At 39.8% G+C, this 18,172-nt stretch overlaps 1 protein-coding gene across 1 annotated transcript in view; it reads right to left on the reverse strand.

The window, feature by feature from the left end:
* Window positions 1–8,758: 8,758 nt before the first annotated feature.
* Window positions 8,759–18,172, reverse strand: part of LOC124064666 (sodium- and chloride-dependent transporter XTRP3-like) — a 42,799-nt gene continuing 33,385 nt past the window's right edge. Inside the window, exons 8-11 of the mRNA XM_046399312.1 lie at window positions 17,136–17,337; window positions 15,612–15,771; window positions 15,301–15,466; window positions 8,759–9,547 (exon numbers count right to left, since the gene is read on the reverse strand). Coding sequence (XP_046255268.1) covers window positions 9,377–9,547; window positions 15,301–15,466; window positions 15,612–15,771; window positions 17,136–17,337 — 699 coding nt within the window. The 3' untranslated portion in view covers window positions 8,759–9,376. The remainder of the gene's footprint in view (window positions 9,548–15,300; window positions 15,467–15,611; window positions 15,772–17,135; window positions 17,338–18,172) is intronic.

The following is an 18,172-nucleotide window of genomic DNA, read 5'->3' on the forward strand; positions in this document are numbered from 1 at the left end:
GCTTCAAACACAGTTGCTCCTGGCCCATCTGTTGCTGTGTGGCTTGTCTGAGGCAACTGAGCTTCTGTGGAAGTGTTCCAGCAGTCTGTTGTGAGGCATACAGCAGTAGCACTCTTGGTTTTTTCAAATAACTCAGCTCTGAGCTTTCCATACATCTTAGGCAGTAGACAGCCTGAGTAGGCAGCCTGAGATAGTGTTTTCCTGCTAGGCAGAGTGTATGAAGGGTTCAGGGTCTTTGAAAATTCTTTGAAGCCTTTGTCCTTGACTATGGAGAATGGTTGATAGTCAGAAGCAATCATTTTAACCAGTGCTTCATCCAGTTTGTTCTGCCTGACTGGATCAATTGGCCTTGTAACATAAGTGCCCATCAGTATTTGTTGTGGCCTCCATGGCCTAACTGCTGCTTGGGTGGTGCTGGTGGTGAGTGGTGCTGGTGTACTGGATGTTGCAGAAGCTGTCTGTAGCCAGCGTTGCAGTAGCAGTGTTTTGAGGTCCAGATGAAGTACTGCTGGTGGAGATATTTACAGCTGCTGCAGTGACTCCACCGTCACTCTCCACCTCCACTCACTTGTGCTAACTGCACAGTTGGATGTCCTGTTTTAAGGTGTCTTCTCAAATTTGAAGTGCTTCCTCCTCGGGTTGATAAAACTCTTTTGCAAATATTGCATTTGGATCTAGTGGCTGAAACTTCACTAAAGTGGTTCCAAATGTCACTCCTTTTCCTTCCACTCATTTTTCTGACCTGCTCGTATCAATAATAACGTCAACTCGCAACGAGAATAAGATTCGCACAAATGCCGTGACTGTAACCAAGTGAACCCCCTCTTGCGCTGTGTGAATGCTGACAGTGTGTGACAAAGTGGTCTTTAAACTTGGTCTGTGTGAGCTACACTTGATCAGAGGCTCTGAAGTTAACATTTAGTGAGGATTTGTGGTGCGTTCTCACTTCCCTTTCTCATCCGATGCTAAACGTTTATGTGTCTGTCAGACAGACTGAAGGAGATACTGCAGCAACAGAGCAGGGTAATGCACAGATTTGTTTAGGGCAGGTAGACTTAACAACAAAAAAAAAATTCTCATTAAATGATTGCTTTTTCTCCTGACATGTCAGAGAACACAAATATGTGCAGAAAGTTTTGAACATGAGCAAAAAAATGCAGAGTGGATGAAGTACAGGAACTATTAAAGTTCAGGAGTTGAAATGATATGATTCAGATTTAAAAAGTCAAAAGAACCAAAGACCACACAACATGTTGATATAATTTTCGAAAGTATTTATTTACAAACACACTTTACATTATATACACAATAACACTATACACATCTACAAGAACAGAAGACCACTAATAAATTATGATTCGATGAATAAATAATGTATGTTGGGTGTTACGTCACAAATAGATATCAGACATCACTCATTTCCTTGTTCGTTTCTCAGTCCACAGCCCTGTAGCTGAGCTACAGCGAACTGTAGTGCTTGCTACTTGCCACACAGCCTGAGCTGCCTGGCGGTCACGTGACAAAAGAACAAGGACCTGAGGACGGACTCACAGTTGAATGAGACATGATCTAATCATTTCTGTTTCCTGTCCTGCTGACAGAGCTTATGCAGCTGCCTGTCATGTAGCGAGAGAAGTAACTGCATGAAAATGAACGAATCGCTCACTGAGAGCACTCGTTACTCCCGAGTCATATAAAAGATTAGTTCGTATTGAATGAATCGTTCATGAATGAAACATCACTAAATGCCATGTGAATGAACCATGTGAACGGAGTAATCCATAATAACCTTATGGTAAGCGATTGCCACTATGATAGAATAATGACATTATAAAATGTGAACATGAATAAAGAAAACATTGAGAATGAAACATGGAATAAAAATGAGAAAATGTCCACACACTGTTTTAGGGTGTGTGGATGCCATGTAAATAGACTAAACCCTCATTATAACATAGTATACAGATTGCAATGTGTGAAGAATGTGGATCCAGGACAACTGGGTAGCTGAGGAGCACAGATCTATCTAATGATGAACTGGCACATAATTCACTGATTCTTTTTTCCATTTACTAACCTGGGCCCCATTCTTTGTACATGGATCACTTGGCAAGATAAGAATGTAGACATGAGTCTGGATTTCTTAAAACAATATATTAATTTCTATTCTATTTTTCATGTTTGTTCCCTGGACTGATCACCAGTTAATCACAGAGGCTGACACACAAAGACAGACAACCACACACTCTCACACTCACACATAGGGGCAATTTAGAGTAGCCAATTAACCTAATGTGCATGTTTTTGGGATTGTGGGAGGAAGCCGGAGTACCTGGAGAAAACCCACGCAGGCACAGGGAGAACATGCAAACTCCACATAGAAGGGCCCAGACCGGGATTCGGACCTGGAACCCTCTTGCTATGAGGCGACAGTGCTAACCACTGCACCACCGTGCCACCCTAAAATAGCAATAATAACAACTTGAAATAACCAGATGAGACAGAATTATACCTATCAGTAAAATCAGTTGAAACAAATCAGTGAACGAAGCTTCAGGCATGTGTTAAAGACAAAAAAAAATAATAATAATAATCTGGATGATCTGCAATTTTCTGCTACTAAACTAAAAAAAATTATTGGCCCTAAACATCTCAGAAACTAATTATCTAATGATATAGCAACTCTGGATGGTATTAGCTTAGCCTCCATCACCACAGTAAGGAACCTGGGAGTTATTTTGATAGATATGTTCCTTAACTCACACATTAACCAAATTTCAAGAGCTGCCTTTGACTTGCGTAATATTGCAAAAAACAAAAAACAAAAAAAAAAAACAGACATGTCCTGTGTCAGAGAGAAGCTGAAAAATTAGTCCATGCATTTGTTACTTCCAGGCTGGATTATGGTAACTCCCTCTTTGGTTTTGCCCCAACAAGTCTCTCTAGACTCTCCAGCTAATCCAAAATGCTGCTGCACATGTATTTACAGGAACTTGTATAAGAGATCATATTTTTCCATTATTGTCTTCTTTACACAGGCTCCTTGTAAAATCCAGAAAAATCTTCAACTGCAAACCCCTTAACAGTCAGACACCATTGTATTTTAAAGAACTCATAGTATCTAGTATCGACTAGAACATTATGATCCCATAGAGCTGAGCCAAGTGCTTGCTCATGTGGAAAGTTGGGTCTCTCTATATTACAGACTATACAACAACAACAACAACAATAGTAATACTAATAATAATAACTTTATTTGTACAGCACCTTTCAAAAACCAGCTTTCCAAAGTGCTTACCAATCATTTAAAAACAAAACCAACAAATCGTATACGAATAGAAGGCAATAGACAAAATATAAATAGACAATTGGTGATAAAGGTTGAAGATTTAAGACAAAAGGTAAAAGAACAGCAAATGAAATAGAAAAATGATTAACATAAATATAGGAATTATACAATTTAAAACCAATAAGCTAAACGGGACAGTAAAAAGATAATAAAAAGACAACATCACATAAAAGCCAGTCTATAAAGGTGGGTTTTGAGAAGCGATTTAAAAGAACTCAATGTTTCAAAGCCAACAGGGCTCTGACAGCAAAAGCCCGGTCACCTTTAGTCTTTAACCTCAACACTCGAGGATCTCAGACTTCGGGCTGGCTCATAGGGGTTCAACAACTCTGTTATATAGACCAGATCCAGACGTGCTTTAAAAGTGATCAGTAAATTTTAAATTCAATTCTAAAACGGATTGGCAGCCAGTGAAGGGAGGCTAGGATAAAGATGATGTGATGCCATCTGTCAAAACCAGTGAGAAGCCTAGCTGCTGTGTTTTGAACTTGTTGTAGGCATGAAAGGCTTGTGGGAGATGCCAGGCAGAAGAGAGTTGCAGTAGTCCAACCTGGAGAAAATGAAGGTATGGTTCACCTTTTCGAGATCAGACTGTGGGAGGAGTGGTTTGAGTCTGTAGATGGTAAGCAATCGGATGAAACATGACTGGACAATTTTTTTGTCTCTGACTGATTTACTACTGTTTTTTAAAACATTAAAAAGTCAATCAAAGTCATTGTTTGTCCTATCGGAATGCCACCGGGATGTGTCATTTGTGCCAACATGAAGCACTCTTCTTTCTACGGAGGCTGGGAGTGAGGGGAGCAAGTGCTGAATTTTGTCTAGAATGACAGGAACTGTGGTACCAGGGAAAGAGGGAGTGATGGCGTTTATGAAGCATTTATTACATCCGGATTCCATACCGGTGTCCGCCAACAGCAGTGGAGTAGCGTGGCCTGGGTCAGGTGCGACGGCTGTGGGGGAAACGGGCTTCTTTACCCAGCTCCTGTTTGTGGGAGAGATGGCTCAACTCGGCCTGAAGGTCCTCCAGAGGCATACTGGTGCAGCACCGACATTCATCGATGGCAGTCAGGGGAGGATGGTGCCAGAGGCTGAAACCACCTGGGGCATCAAGGAGGAGGGCGATAGGACCATCGAAACAGCAACGCTGGAGGTCCACAAAATGTTTGGCCTGAGTGGTAGCTACCAAGATGAACTCCTTGATCAGCTTGTCTTTGCCTCGGATATCTTGCTTCAGCCACTGGATGTTGTCTCTTAGCTGTGAGTATTGCAGTTTGCAATCTGCACAAATGTCCACCTTTTGGTGATAAATAAGGTACTGTACGTTCTGAAGTGCCACACCATGCAGCAGCACAGCCTACATCCGCCACGCAGCAGCACGGGCTCCGGGTATCCAGTTTGGTCTGGACCTGCTCTGTTTTGAAAGTATCATGAGATAACTTTTGTGAAGACTTCACACTATACAAATACAATGAACTGAAGTGAACTGAACTGAACTTGCTTCCATTTTATTTTTCAGTGACTGGACATTAGCCAGAAGCATTGCCAAGTCCAAGATATGCCAGCATAGCTCCCATCCTGGATCTCTTTCTTCTTCTTTCAAGGCGGTCCAGCTGGTCTGGCTGAATGGTCAAAAAGGTGTCGTTTCTCTATTAAGTAATAAATGTTTTACAATAAAGCTGAAAAAAAACAATAACAGATTAAAACCGCATCTCTGGCCAAAGCATTTTCAATCAATTCAGTGGTTAGCATATCATACTCAACTCATTCGTTAACACGTCAAAAATCATCACATTTTTTGTTTAAAAATAGCCCATTTGGAAAAAAAAGCTGCATCTGTTAAAAACCAAAACAGGCAGTCCTGTTTTGGTTTTTAACAGGTGCAGCTTTTTTCCATGATGCATAACTGAGTCTCATTTCTGGGTTGAGTCAGAGAGCAGAGGTCTGACTCATCTTGGGGAGGCTTTAATAACACAGCTGAAATCATCAACTACAACAAAAAGAGAAGAGGCATCCAAAAACCAAAGACAAACACACAAACTAAAGAACAAACAGGTGAAGCATAAGGGAAACCAGGCCGGAACGCCACAAGGAGTGCCCAAAGAGCAGATGCAGAAAATGCAGATGAACCGACACTGAAAGAGGGAAAACACATGGACTAAAGAGGAGTATTATCAGGGACAGGTGGAACTAAGCAGACACTTACAAAGACATGAGGAGACAAAAACAGGAAGTGTAAAGCAAACCATGACAGGAGGGAGACCTTCAAAATGAAACAGGAAATAACAAAACTAAAACCCCAAACCATCATAGGGAAGTTATTGTTATGGTACAAAAGAGCAAACAATTAGTTATCTTTGCTATGCAAGAGACAGAAAAACTGCAAATCTGAATGAATCGCAGTTTGTTATTTGGCACCATGACAGTAAATGGACTGTAAGTGCAGTGATGAGTGGATTAGTCATACCGTTTCAATCAGCAAGCCAGCAATATGAACACCAGGATTTACCAACTGTCTCTGCACTAATGTTACATTAGGTAAGACACCAAGTTTTGTTCTGGCAACTTTTAAATTAACATTAACTTGTTAATAGCAATCAGGTGTATTACCGGTGCAGATTGGACCTCTGTATGGACCTGGGTCCCAGATTTCAAACATTGTGCTATATTCAGAGCTTAACAAGATATTTATGATAATGATGAATAGCGAGCTATGTACATATGCTCCTCCACAGACACACAAACTGAGAGAGCCTCCTATAGTAAAGCTGCTTGCTCGGCATAGTTGCCCATAGTATCACAGGTGAAATACTTCTAGTGATTCTTTGATCAAAAGTATGTGCTCATGGCTGGTTACCTCTGACTTGCTATCCCATCCATGCTACATTGAGTCATGGCCAATCAGTCTCCTTGTGTCCTGACCCACAGCAGCGCTCAGCGTGCAGCCTACAGCTGGTGCTCTCTCGCTCCTCTTTCAAATGAGCTGGGAGAGGGGGTTCTAACAGTTATTGGTGGTGAAGTCGTGGTGGCAAATCTCAGATAGCTGTGGAATTCTTTTTGATGAGCAAGGCTAGAAGTTACTTTTACAATATGATCATTCCTCAAATTCCTCCATCAAAACTGATGTTGGTGGAAAGAAGTAAAGGTGATAGTATTTTGGGCAGTCATCGTTGAAAATACTGTCTCAGTTCAAAAACTTCAAGTCGTATCAAAACCATTGTTCCTGCTAGAACAGAGCAAAGTTTCACTGAACACACAGATATGTTTATGTAATGTAGGAGCTGTTTAAAAACTATCATCTCTTCAGTTTGCACACACAGAAAGAGAGAGACTACATGTCCATTATTAAAATCACATTTTTATAGTATAAAATTCATAACTATGATTCACTAGTAAAATAAAAAGGATAAGACTACAAAATGGTTAGATCAGTATTCATAAGACGTTATATGTTAATTACAATTTCAGTTTTAACTGACAGCAAACTAGTTTTTAACGTAGGTTCATTATCTATTTTAGTTACATACATCTTATTTAGCCAACGGCACAAAAACCCAAAGTCATCATTAGATCATCAAATCATCACACACATATTATACTAGTAATATTTACACATTTTACATATTTGAGGATGTCCAAAGCAAAAACATTTCAGTATTAAATTTGACAAAGCAGATCTGTCACTGGTTCATATAAGAGACCTTATGGGCATCTTTTATATACCATATAACATCTGTTATAGAGAATGATTGCAGATGACAGTCCCTTTAAAACAAATATAAAAGTTTTTTATAAAAAAAAGTTTAACAGGAAAAATCAGTCAGTACAGTCTTCTTACGTTGAGCACACATTACCAGAAAACGCTAGCTATTATGAGATGATTATACTGTTGAAAGAACCTTAAACAGCCTATTGAGTCAAATATTTCAATTTCTTAGAATAAGTGAAAAAAATATCTGCCTTTGGTTAAAACTGCCTTTAGTTTTAATGTAACTTGCTTTTCCTGGAAGTGATACTATATCAGATACACTATATAGACAAAAGTATTGAGATGGGGCTACTTTTGAGGGGTTGGGCTATGCCCCTTATTTCCAGTGAAGTGATATCTTAATGCTTCAGCATACCAAGAATTTTGGACAATGTTATACTTCAAATTGTGGCAACAGTTTAGGGAAGGACTTTATCTATACCAGCATGACTGTGCCGCAGTGCAAAAAACAAGGTTCATAAAGACATGGCTGGATGGGTTTGGCGTGGAAGAAATGGCCTGTACAGAGCCCTGACCTCAATTCCAGTTGAACACCTTTCAGATGAACTGGAAAAAAATATGTGCCTTTTGGCGGTGTCAAAATATTTTTGTTCATATAGTGTATTTTAAAATACTGACACTGTGAGAAAATTCCTGAAATAAGCAAAGATCAAATGTTACTTGTTGTGTTAGCAGTGCTGGATCTCTATTGCTAAAACTAAACTTTACTTGACCATGAATTAGTTCACTCCATTACAAAAAGAAATGAATAAGGTAAGATGGTCCTTTATGAGCCCCACAGAATTCATAAAAGTAGAACGGGAGGACGAGCCTTTAGCTATCAGGCACCCCTACTGTGGAACCAGTTGCCAATCTGGGTTCGACAGGCAGTCACCACCTCCACTTTTAAGAATAGACTTAAAACCTTTCTGTTTAGTAAAGCATATAGTGTGTAGGGCTGGTAGGCATAGTTACAGTCACTTCTTAATATACAGCCACAGGTAGAATAGGTCTGACTAACTGTTAATCTTTAAATCTCTATCATAGCTACGCTGCTATAGGCCTATGCTGCCGGGGGACACAAACATGATCCACCAAGCAGTTCTCCCACCTCCTCAATACCACCACCATCTCTACTGCCCCACCTCCTCTCCTCCTCTTCCTCTCCCCTCATCAGATCAACATATAATTCATTATTTTATGTCACTAACTGTGTGTGCAGTTCTCCTCATAGTTTTGTGGCCCTCTGACAAACCCAGTGTCTACTATCAACATCTGCCCATGTTGTTCTTGTATGTAGTGCTATTATAACTAATTTAAACAACATAACAGCTAAAAAACAAATACATACAATACATAGTCTCTCCCTCTCTCAACCCAACCGGTCAAGGCAGATGGCCGCCCATCTTGAGCCGGGGTCTGCTCCGAGGTTTCTGCCTTCTAAAAGGCAGTTTTTCCTCGCCACTGTCGCCAAGTGCTTGTTCAAGGGGGAATGTTGGGCTCTTTGTATTACAATTTAATTAAAGAGTTTGGTCTAGGCCTGCTCAAATTGAAAAGTGTCATGAGATGACTTTTGTTGTGAATTGGCGCTATATAAATAAACTGAATTGAATTGAATTGATTGAAATAGTCTTCAGAATTCCAATTATAACAACCTGGACAAAAAAAGGTCTAGATTCATATAAAAATTATCCCTATCAGTCATCACATATCACCCACTGGAAGTGTGTGGCAGTGTCTATATCTTCAGAGACTATGTCCTCTGCCTGTATTTTCTCAATATATTGCTGTGTTCTGGATATTAGTGTCAACCTTTGGTCAGTGGACGGCTAGCCCCTAGCCAACAACAGCATGCAGGACGTGAGGTCGGGGTTCTAAAAAAAAAAACATAGCAGGTTACATCCTTGTTTCCATCTCTCTCCTCTGTTCTCCTCTGTGGAATGTGGAGAATTTTAATTTCTTTCTGTGTCCAAAGTATTGACTAAACAATCTGACTTTAACATTGAGAGAAGTCACGCAATATAGTTTGTGAAAAATACCTAAATTAGTTTCGTATGATTTTCATCTTGATTTTATGTCCCCAGAGAGGGGAGTTGAGAACAACTCAAAAATGATTTCAATAATGTGAAATTTGGTGAAAGTGAAGCACAAACACAAATGACCACTGATCATGTGCCACTGTCCATCCAAGAGATGATAAATGACATGCTGTGTTCACCTGGTGGACAGAGATATGGAGGTGTCTTAGAAGGAAGAAGATAGTGGGAGATTAATATCTGTCAATGTTTGGTCTCTAAGCAGACATTGTCCTGCATTTTATGATGGTTTCCATGTTTCCTCTTGCAGAAGACATAGAGAGCTGTGAGGGGAACACAGCTGACTGACGACGCCAATAGCAGGCCAATGAAGAGTTGACCAAAGACAGGATACTCCATCACCACTGATTTACCCTGAAGAAACAACAGACACAGTTAACACCTGTTTCTATACATGTGTTTTACACAGAACTAATCTGTATAATAATTTAATTTTTTTGACAATAATAATCATCATTATCACCAACCAATGCAAGCTAAAGTAAAACAAAATTATATACAAGATAGAAACTTAGATTAATTAATCGGCATGAAGAATGTAAAAAAAAAAAAAAAAAAAAAAAAGATATATAATAATAAATAAGTAAATAAATAAAAATAAGTAGTAACAATAACTGTCATCCCCTCAATAATTGTGATAATTACAATAACAACAATAAACAAACCACCAAACCATCATTTGGAGGGGCAGAGTTTTGATTAGAATGAACAAAATAAAAGGGAAAAAGTGAAGTTGCATTTAATTCACTGGCTGAGAGTGTGTGCAATAGATAGATAGATAGATAGATGACTTTATTCATCCCTGAGGGGAAATTAGGTTGTCATAGCAGTCCGGTATACTTGAATACAGTAAAACACACAATGGCACGAAATACATGAATACAGTATAAAAATAGAATAACAGAATAAAATACACTAAAGGACACTTGTGTGAAAATAAATAATAGTTAATTGCAGTTTGTGTGTGGTGATTGAGCTATTATGCAGGTTCATTTATTGATGATGACTGAAGCGGAAGTAGAGAGTAAAGAGTAGTAGTAAAAGCAGTGCTATGTGGTCAGAATACAATATTTGGTATCTTGATAGGTTGTCTCAGATGCAGTCCTTTGGGGATAAATGGATGTGGCAGTCCAATATGCTAGGTAACTGATCTGTGACTTGGAGCCAAAATTGCCTAATTGGTGTGCAGTACCAAATGGCATGCATGTGTCAGCAGTGTTTTGTGAACAGCGTGTGCATCTGTCTGATTTAAATCCCTTTTTTGTTTCATTTGTCTGGTGAATACAGCAAAAAGGGAAGGAGAGAAAGAACATCCTTGCCTGATCCCTGAAGTAGTGAAATTCTGTGAAATCAGAGTGCCCTTAACAAATTAATAAATGACAGATCAGATCAGATCAGATCAGATCAGATCAGTGAGTTGGATTTTGCTGATTGAGAAGCTGCATTAGATTGAAGAGTTCTGGTTCTTAGGCATTAATAGGTGATGTCTTCCTGTAGTAAAACCTTCTCTGATCAAGGTGTATGAGAATGCTAAGGCCTGTATCTTGATGTTCTTTCTATTCTTTCTATATATTATAGCATTCTAGATTTTTTTTTCTTTCTTAATTAATGTGCTTTTCAAGTATGCCACAGCAAAGTATCAAGTTAAGCAATAACTATGATTTGTTCCTGTCATGTCCCTTATTATGCAATCATCTTGGCTAGCTGCCAATCTAGGACAACAACGCCTCAACATATATGAACACATATGAAATGATATACTAAACAAAAAATGTGTCACACAACCCACAGCATGTTTTGGATTTTAGATTGTCCAAAGTAGCCACATTTAGCTAACACTGGGTTGTACAAGGACAAATAAATACAAGGACAAAAGATAAAATAGAATATATATACAGTTGTGTTCGCCCTGTGATTCCCTGGCAACCAGTCCAGGGTGGGATAGGCTTCAACCCCCATGACCCTACATGGATAAAGCGGGTATAGAATGAATGGATGGAAGTTGCAGTTCCAGTTATATACATCTATACTCATACACACCCAGAAAATAATTTCTTAAATTTCTAAAACAATATCCATCAACTTTGGCCGTGTTTCAGCACTAAGCACCACTGACATAAGCACAGAGTCTGGCTACCATCAACTGGCCAGTATCCTCCTCTCTGACAGCAACAGATTGATCTGGAAAGTTGTGATGGAGGTAGGTGTCTGTAATGATTTGGGTACAACAGTATCTGATTTTCTGTCCAGAAAAAGTCCTAATTTTGTCCATTTCATCTTTCTGTGACCAAATGAACAAGGTTCCTATCCTGAATCTCTTTCCTCCCCCATGATGGTCATGATGAATGTTTGAAAGGGGCGGTGATTCTCCCAGATTAAACAAACTAGTACTGGCCGCAGTATCTGGAGAGGAAGTGGTACTCCTCCAAATCAGTTGAATCCCAGAGGGCCTGGAAAGATAGTCTATTGACATATAAAAAGGCCCTTCGTGAAGCCAGAACTGTCTATTATTCAACATTAATAGAGCAAAACAAGAACAACCCACGTTTTCTCTTTAACACTGTAGCCAGGCTGACAAAGAGTCACAGCTCTGTTGAACCTTGTATTCCTGCAGCTCTTAGTAGTGAAGACTTCATGAGTTTCTTCACCAATAAAATCAATAACATTAGAGAAAAAATCAATAAAGATCTCTCCAGAATAGCCAATATAGAAACCTCTTTTAGTCCTACTCCTTCTCTGGACAGCTTCCTGCCCATAGACCTCCCCGAGCTGACCTCCAGCATTAACAAATCTAACCCAACTACATGTCTCTTAGACCCCATCCCAACTAAGCTCCTCAAGGACGTCTTTCCCTTGATTGGCGTTTCCTTCTTAGATCAGATCAACTTATCTTTAACAACAGGTTATGTACCACAGGCGTTTAAAACCGCTGTTATTAGACCTTTACTTAAAAAACCTTCACTTGACCCAGACATCTTAGCAAACTATAGGCCGATATCCAACCTCCCATTTTTATCTAAAATACTTGAAAGAGTGGTTGCAAGTCAGTTAACTGATCACCTACACAGGAACAGTCTCTTTGAAATGTTTCAGTCTGGTTTCAGAGCCCATCACAGCACAGAAACAGCACTGGTTAAAGTCACAAATGACCTTCTCATGGTATCAGACCGCGGGCTTGTCTCCATACTCGTTTTGCTGGATGACTGCACATCTAACACCCTGCTGAGCAGCACTGGAGCAGCTCAGGACAGAGTGCTCTCCCTGGTCCCGTTCACACTCTATACATTTGATTTCCAGTACCAGTCAGAGCTCTGCCACATGCAGAAGTACTCAGACAATACTGTGATAATGGGATGCATTGAGGATGAACAGGAGGGGGAGTACAGGAGCCTGGTGGGGGACTTCGCTGAATGGTGCAGGGCTAACAAGCTGCAGCTCAACACATCCAAAACCAAGGAGTTGGTGGTTGACTTCATGAGGAACAGACCCCACCCCACACCGGTCTCCATCGAGGGCAAGGAGGTGGAGGTGGTCAGGACGTACAAGTACCTGGGTACACAGACACCATCCACAGGAAAACACAGAGTCGTCTGTATTTCCTGAGGAGGCTGGGGTGCTTCAACATCTGCAAAAAACTGCTGCTGATGTTCTACCAGACTGTGGTGGCCAGTGTCCTCTTCTATGCTGTGGTGTGCTGGGGAGGCAGCCTCAAGAAGAGGGATGCAACACGGCTGGGCAGACTGGTGCGGAAGGCAGGATCTGTGGTGGGCACAGAGCTGGACTCTGTAGTGTCAGTGGCTGGATAAGATCCTGTCCATATTGGCCTCCCACCCTCTGCACAGGACTCTGATCAGTCAGAGGAGTGTGTTCAGCACCAGGCTGCTGTCTCTGTCCTGCTCCACAAACAGACTCAGGAACTCGTTTGTTCCCCTGGCCATTAGATTCTACAACACATCTCTGGGTGTTCAGGGGTCACAATCCCAGTGACAGTCTGTGCCTGAATCACATCAGGTGTAAAAAATCACATTTATTTATTGGACATTTATTCCACTATGCACCTTATCTTATATTGTTTGGCACAATTAACCTGCACCTTATAACTCATTTCTGAGTAGCAACCCATTTACATATGTTTACACTGTGGCTCAAAGTGGTTTTCAAGCAGGATATTCCACAAAGTCCTACAGTGGCATTATTGAGAGAAATACCTAAGGTTATGGACAGGAAGGCAGAGAGATACCTTTGAAATATATTGCTCACATACTCATTAAGGCTCCAAGATCCACTTTTACTAAACAATGACTTGTCATGACTTTAATACAATGAGGTCCATGGTCTGTTTAAGTTTTATTTACTTGCATTTTTTGTGCATGCACCGCCTCTACACATCACATGCCTTTTCCTGTAAAGGTAAATACTGCACATGTATTTTTGTCTAAGCTCTTATACCTCGGAGTGAATCTGGTTTTTGCTCGTTTGTTTGTTTTTTTCTGCCTTGTTTTTTGTTTATATGTGAATCTATGTTTGAAGACTATGCACAATGTTGTTGTGGAGTGTTGTGCAGTGGTGAGCACTGTTGCCTCGAATCAGTTCGAATCCCGCTCTGGGCCGTTCTATGTGGAGTTTGCATGTTCTCCCTGTGCCTGCGTGGGTTTTCTCCAGGTACTCCGGCTTCCTCCCACAATACCAAAAACATGCACATTAGGTTAACTGGCTACTCTACATTGCCCTGAGGTGTGAGTGTGTGCGTATGTGGTTGTCTGTCTTTGTATGTCAGCCTTGCAATTGACTGTTGACCAGTCCAGGGTGTACCCCACCCACAGTTAGCTAAGCTGTATAGAAATAGATGGATGGATGTGTATATTTTACATATTGTAATATGAGGTGTTTGATATCATTCAACAGCAAAGTGCCACACTTTTGAACATGGAAGCCTTACAGTTGTAACTTGCATTATTAATAATTTAGAAAGAATTAAAAAAAAAGTTTCACAAAGGAAGACACAAAAGAGGGGTTGAAGCATTGTGTTGATGACATCACAGTATGCCCTCCTTCTCATAGAAAACAATAAGAATTCCAAGCATCATTCTCCCGTGGCTCCAGCTGAACCACTCTTTTAGCTCTCTCTTTCAATTCTTTCTATTTTCTTTAACCATGCTGACCATGCTCCTGCTCTCAAACCCCAACTCTTCATTCAGTGGGCATATTAAGCTCAGTGCAGAATGACCCTTCTATGCATGCTAAGCCACACAGAGGATGCTGAAGTTGGTGAGCAGAACAAAAGAAGCCTGCTGAACTCCTCACTATGTTCTAACACAGCAAAGATTAGAACAAAAGGAAACGGCACATCCCTCTTCAGTGGTATATAAAGCTGCCTGCAAAAAGAGAGTGAGGGACATGGAGATATGCCACATGGAATCGCTGATGCTTTGTGCACTTAAACCTTGAATCTAAGCTTTCCTCCACTCTGCAGTCTGAACACAGCTGTACACTGGTACTTGGACATTTAATATCACCAACAGCATAACTACAGGCTAACTTTTCTAATTTTTCTTTTCAAATTCTGTTTCTACATTCAACTCATTTGTGTAGTTAGTGTTTTGTGTTGCATTGTTGTACTGTCATATATTAGCAGATTGTTAATTAATGTTTGCATAAAATGATGATGTATGGATTTTCTGTATGCTTATATTCAGTTACCTGTCGGTCTTGCATTTGTTTTACTTACTTTCAAAATTAATTTCTTACCCCACACTAAATTTGTGAGTTAAAAATGCCTTTTTAAATTGATCACCAAGAATGGTGTAGGTTATAATTATCAGTTATCAATTATTAATTTTAATTAATTAATAATTCAGAAATAATAATAAAAGAGTGGCTTTTCAGCATGTTCTTAAGTGGAACACCATTTGTTTGGATGTTGTGAGAGCCAGAGGGTGAAAGCAGGAGACTTGCATCAGAAATGTGAGAGTTGGCAACTCTAGATATGATATGATAATGAAGGAGACAAAGCTGAGCGATGGTGGTTTGGACATCTGGAGGCAGAATTTGCTCTCACTAGATCAGGTCCAGCGCCACACATTTACAAGAAAAAAGCCAAAGCTCACCAGCTCTTTGTTCCATGCTTGGTAGGTGGGTGTTCCTCCCTGGATGTAGTTGACAATGTAGAATATGAAGAGAACAACAAGGAGAAGGGGACTGATTCCTGCCCACATGATCTTCCAGTACCAGTTGGGACAATGACCGAGCATGTCCTCTATGTCTTTTTCAAACCTTAAGAAGGAATAAAAGCGCAATAGACTATTATCTGGTGTAGTGAACAAGAGCATTGCTGGTTATTTAACATGTGGATGACTCTAAACAAAGGCTGAACAGTCTGCATACAAATGTGAGTATTACCACACACAAATATACAAACCTTTTAATTCCATAGATGTAACTGACTGCAATGATCTCAATGAGAACAATGAAAAGCAGGGAGAATGTGGCTCCATAGTCATTGAACATTGTAAACCAGTAATTCCCTGATGTGGTGGTGAAGCCCAGGCCAAGCAGCAGACAGAACAAACACACTAAACCTGGAAGCACACAACACACACTTGCTGATACCTTTAACTTTCAGTTAGTTTTAACATTCACAAGATAGTAATATGTACTATACAGGAAATGGACAATAAGTGATGTAACAGGATTTTTGTTATGGGAGACAAAGGATGAAGAAAAAGTCCTAATAACAAAAGCGAGTGCAAAAACATTGATATTTTTGATTGATTTTTTGTTGTTTGATGTACTTTTTTTGTCACTGGGAATATGGAGGCATGCACTCTACAGGAACAAATTTCTTCCTCTGAGACTGTAAAATCCATTCTAAACCATGCTCAGCCTTCCTTGAAACAATGATCAAATCCTCTCGTGAAGTCCCAGTGAAGTTCTCCATCTTTCACTTTCATCCTCTGAGTGGTCACAGTAATGTGGGAGAAATTATTTCTGAATGGGTGAGGGAAATCAGATAAATTTGCCTGTTCTTGCAACAGGAGCATCTCATAAATTTGAAACAAGTGCAAGAAAAAAATCCTCAAAATCCACAGTTACCTGTAAACCCCAAGAAAACCAAAAACGTCTTTGTGGATTTCTGTATTGTGCAATAGATCGCTTCCTATGAATGAGTAGCTCCCAAAATGGGAACAGGGAATTGAAAACATGTTGTGAACATGTGAAGTGCTGTTCCCTTTAACTTACATGTAGAAATTAAAGTTCTGAATACATTATTCAACAATCTGAATCAGAATAGAGCTGTTTATTCTAGTGAAAAGTCGTTCAGTTTGAAACAGGGGGTTTAAAACTTTGAAAACATGAATTATTAATAATTAATTAATTAGTAATAAGTAAAAAGTACTAAGTAACTCATTAACTGTTTTTCTTTTGTGTCACTCTCTTCAAAGTCAAAAATGTCCCCCTTCGAAGTCCCACTCCACTGTTTTTCTTTACTCTTTACTTTTTCTAAAGCACTGACATGCATAAGGATGGATAACACATCTCCACTTTCTCCTACTGAACTAAAGTGAAACAAAGCCTGTAGTGACTGGGCAGTGGAACTGTGGGATCAAGTTCCTGGCAATACACCAGTCTTACCAGTCACCAGCAGTGTTCAACTGTCAATCAGGAAGTTTCACTCTTATTATAGCTCAACATAAGAAATAAAGGCAAATCAGAATAAGACAAATAAAACCAAATTTATCAGAAATATGAACACGTGAACATATGTCATAAGTGTGATAATACCTAAAATGACAGAAACCATTTCTAGAAAAAATGTATTTGACGTGTACTCTTTAATTGGGCTCATGTTGCTGTCGTGACCTGTACAGGACCCTCCACCAGCACAGACTGATTGCCACTAAGATGATGATGACAACATTTTACACATCAGCCCAGATCTTACCGTTAAACAACTCGTTGCTTATTTGGGACAGAAACTTGAAGTCTCGTAGTGGGGTGATAATAGCAGTGACGTTGCCCAGCATGCTGCCCATTCCCAGCAGCAAGAGCATGATGAAATACAGCACCGACCACACCTGAGACAATGGCATATTTTTAATGGCTTCACTATACACTATGAAGGCCAGACCAGTTCCCTCCACTGCCTGAAACAGATAAAAGAAAAAGACAAACAGTTAAATTGCATAATGTTTGCAAAGTATAAAAGGTTTTCCAGTACCAATTAATGACATTATTGGGCTATGTACAGTCGTTGTCACTTATAAATACAGACACTTTATGCATTGTTACAGATCAAGCGATCAGTACTGAGAGTCACCCAACGACTAGTCTGGTTTGAATCAAGGAAGGCAATCGCCTACCAGTAATGGTACACCTTTGCCCATTATACATCCATTGGGATACTAATGTAGGTTTCACCTTGCAAAATGGCAGAAACATCCTAGTTCTCTCTCACTCTCTAGACTGTATAAAGTGAGCCATTGGCAGCAGAAGACAAAGCACAAACATTAAAGGTATTAACCTATTTTTGTTCTGTCCTTGTGCATATGATGTGATATACAGGACTCCTCTTTATAAAAGAAGAGTACCTTGTTAAAGCCTTATGAAATCTCAAACTGTGAGATGTGGCACTATCTTCAGCAACTCACCTCAGCGTATGGAATGCTAAAGCACCTACAACACCTACAAAAATATTTTAATAATACAAAATGTACCAAATGACAATGTGAAAACGTGACAATGTAAAACTGGTCCCATGTAGTAGCAAACCTACAGAGACATCATAGTGTTGTTTTTAGCTGCACTTAAATCTCAAAAAATCCACTTTACACTACCTGCCCAGGATCAAACAGAAGACATGGTTTGAGAACAGCTGTTAATCATAAATGAGCACGGAGCAGCTTAAGAGCCAGCTATTTCCAACTGTTGCTGGTAGAGACCAAACAAAGAACCCAGGTAAAATGAATGAAGAACTTATAT

The sequence above is a fragment of the Scatophagus argus genome, chromosome 9 (assembly GCF_020382885.2).
Source record: "Scatophagus argus isolate fScaArg1 chromosome 9, fScaArg1.pri, whole genome shotgun sequence".
Lineage (NCBI taxonomy): Eukaryota > Metazoa > Chordata > Actinopteri > Scatophagidae > Scatophagus > Scatophagus argus.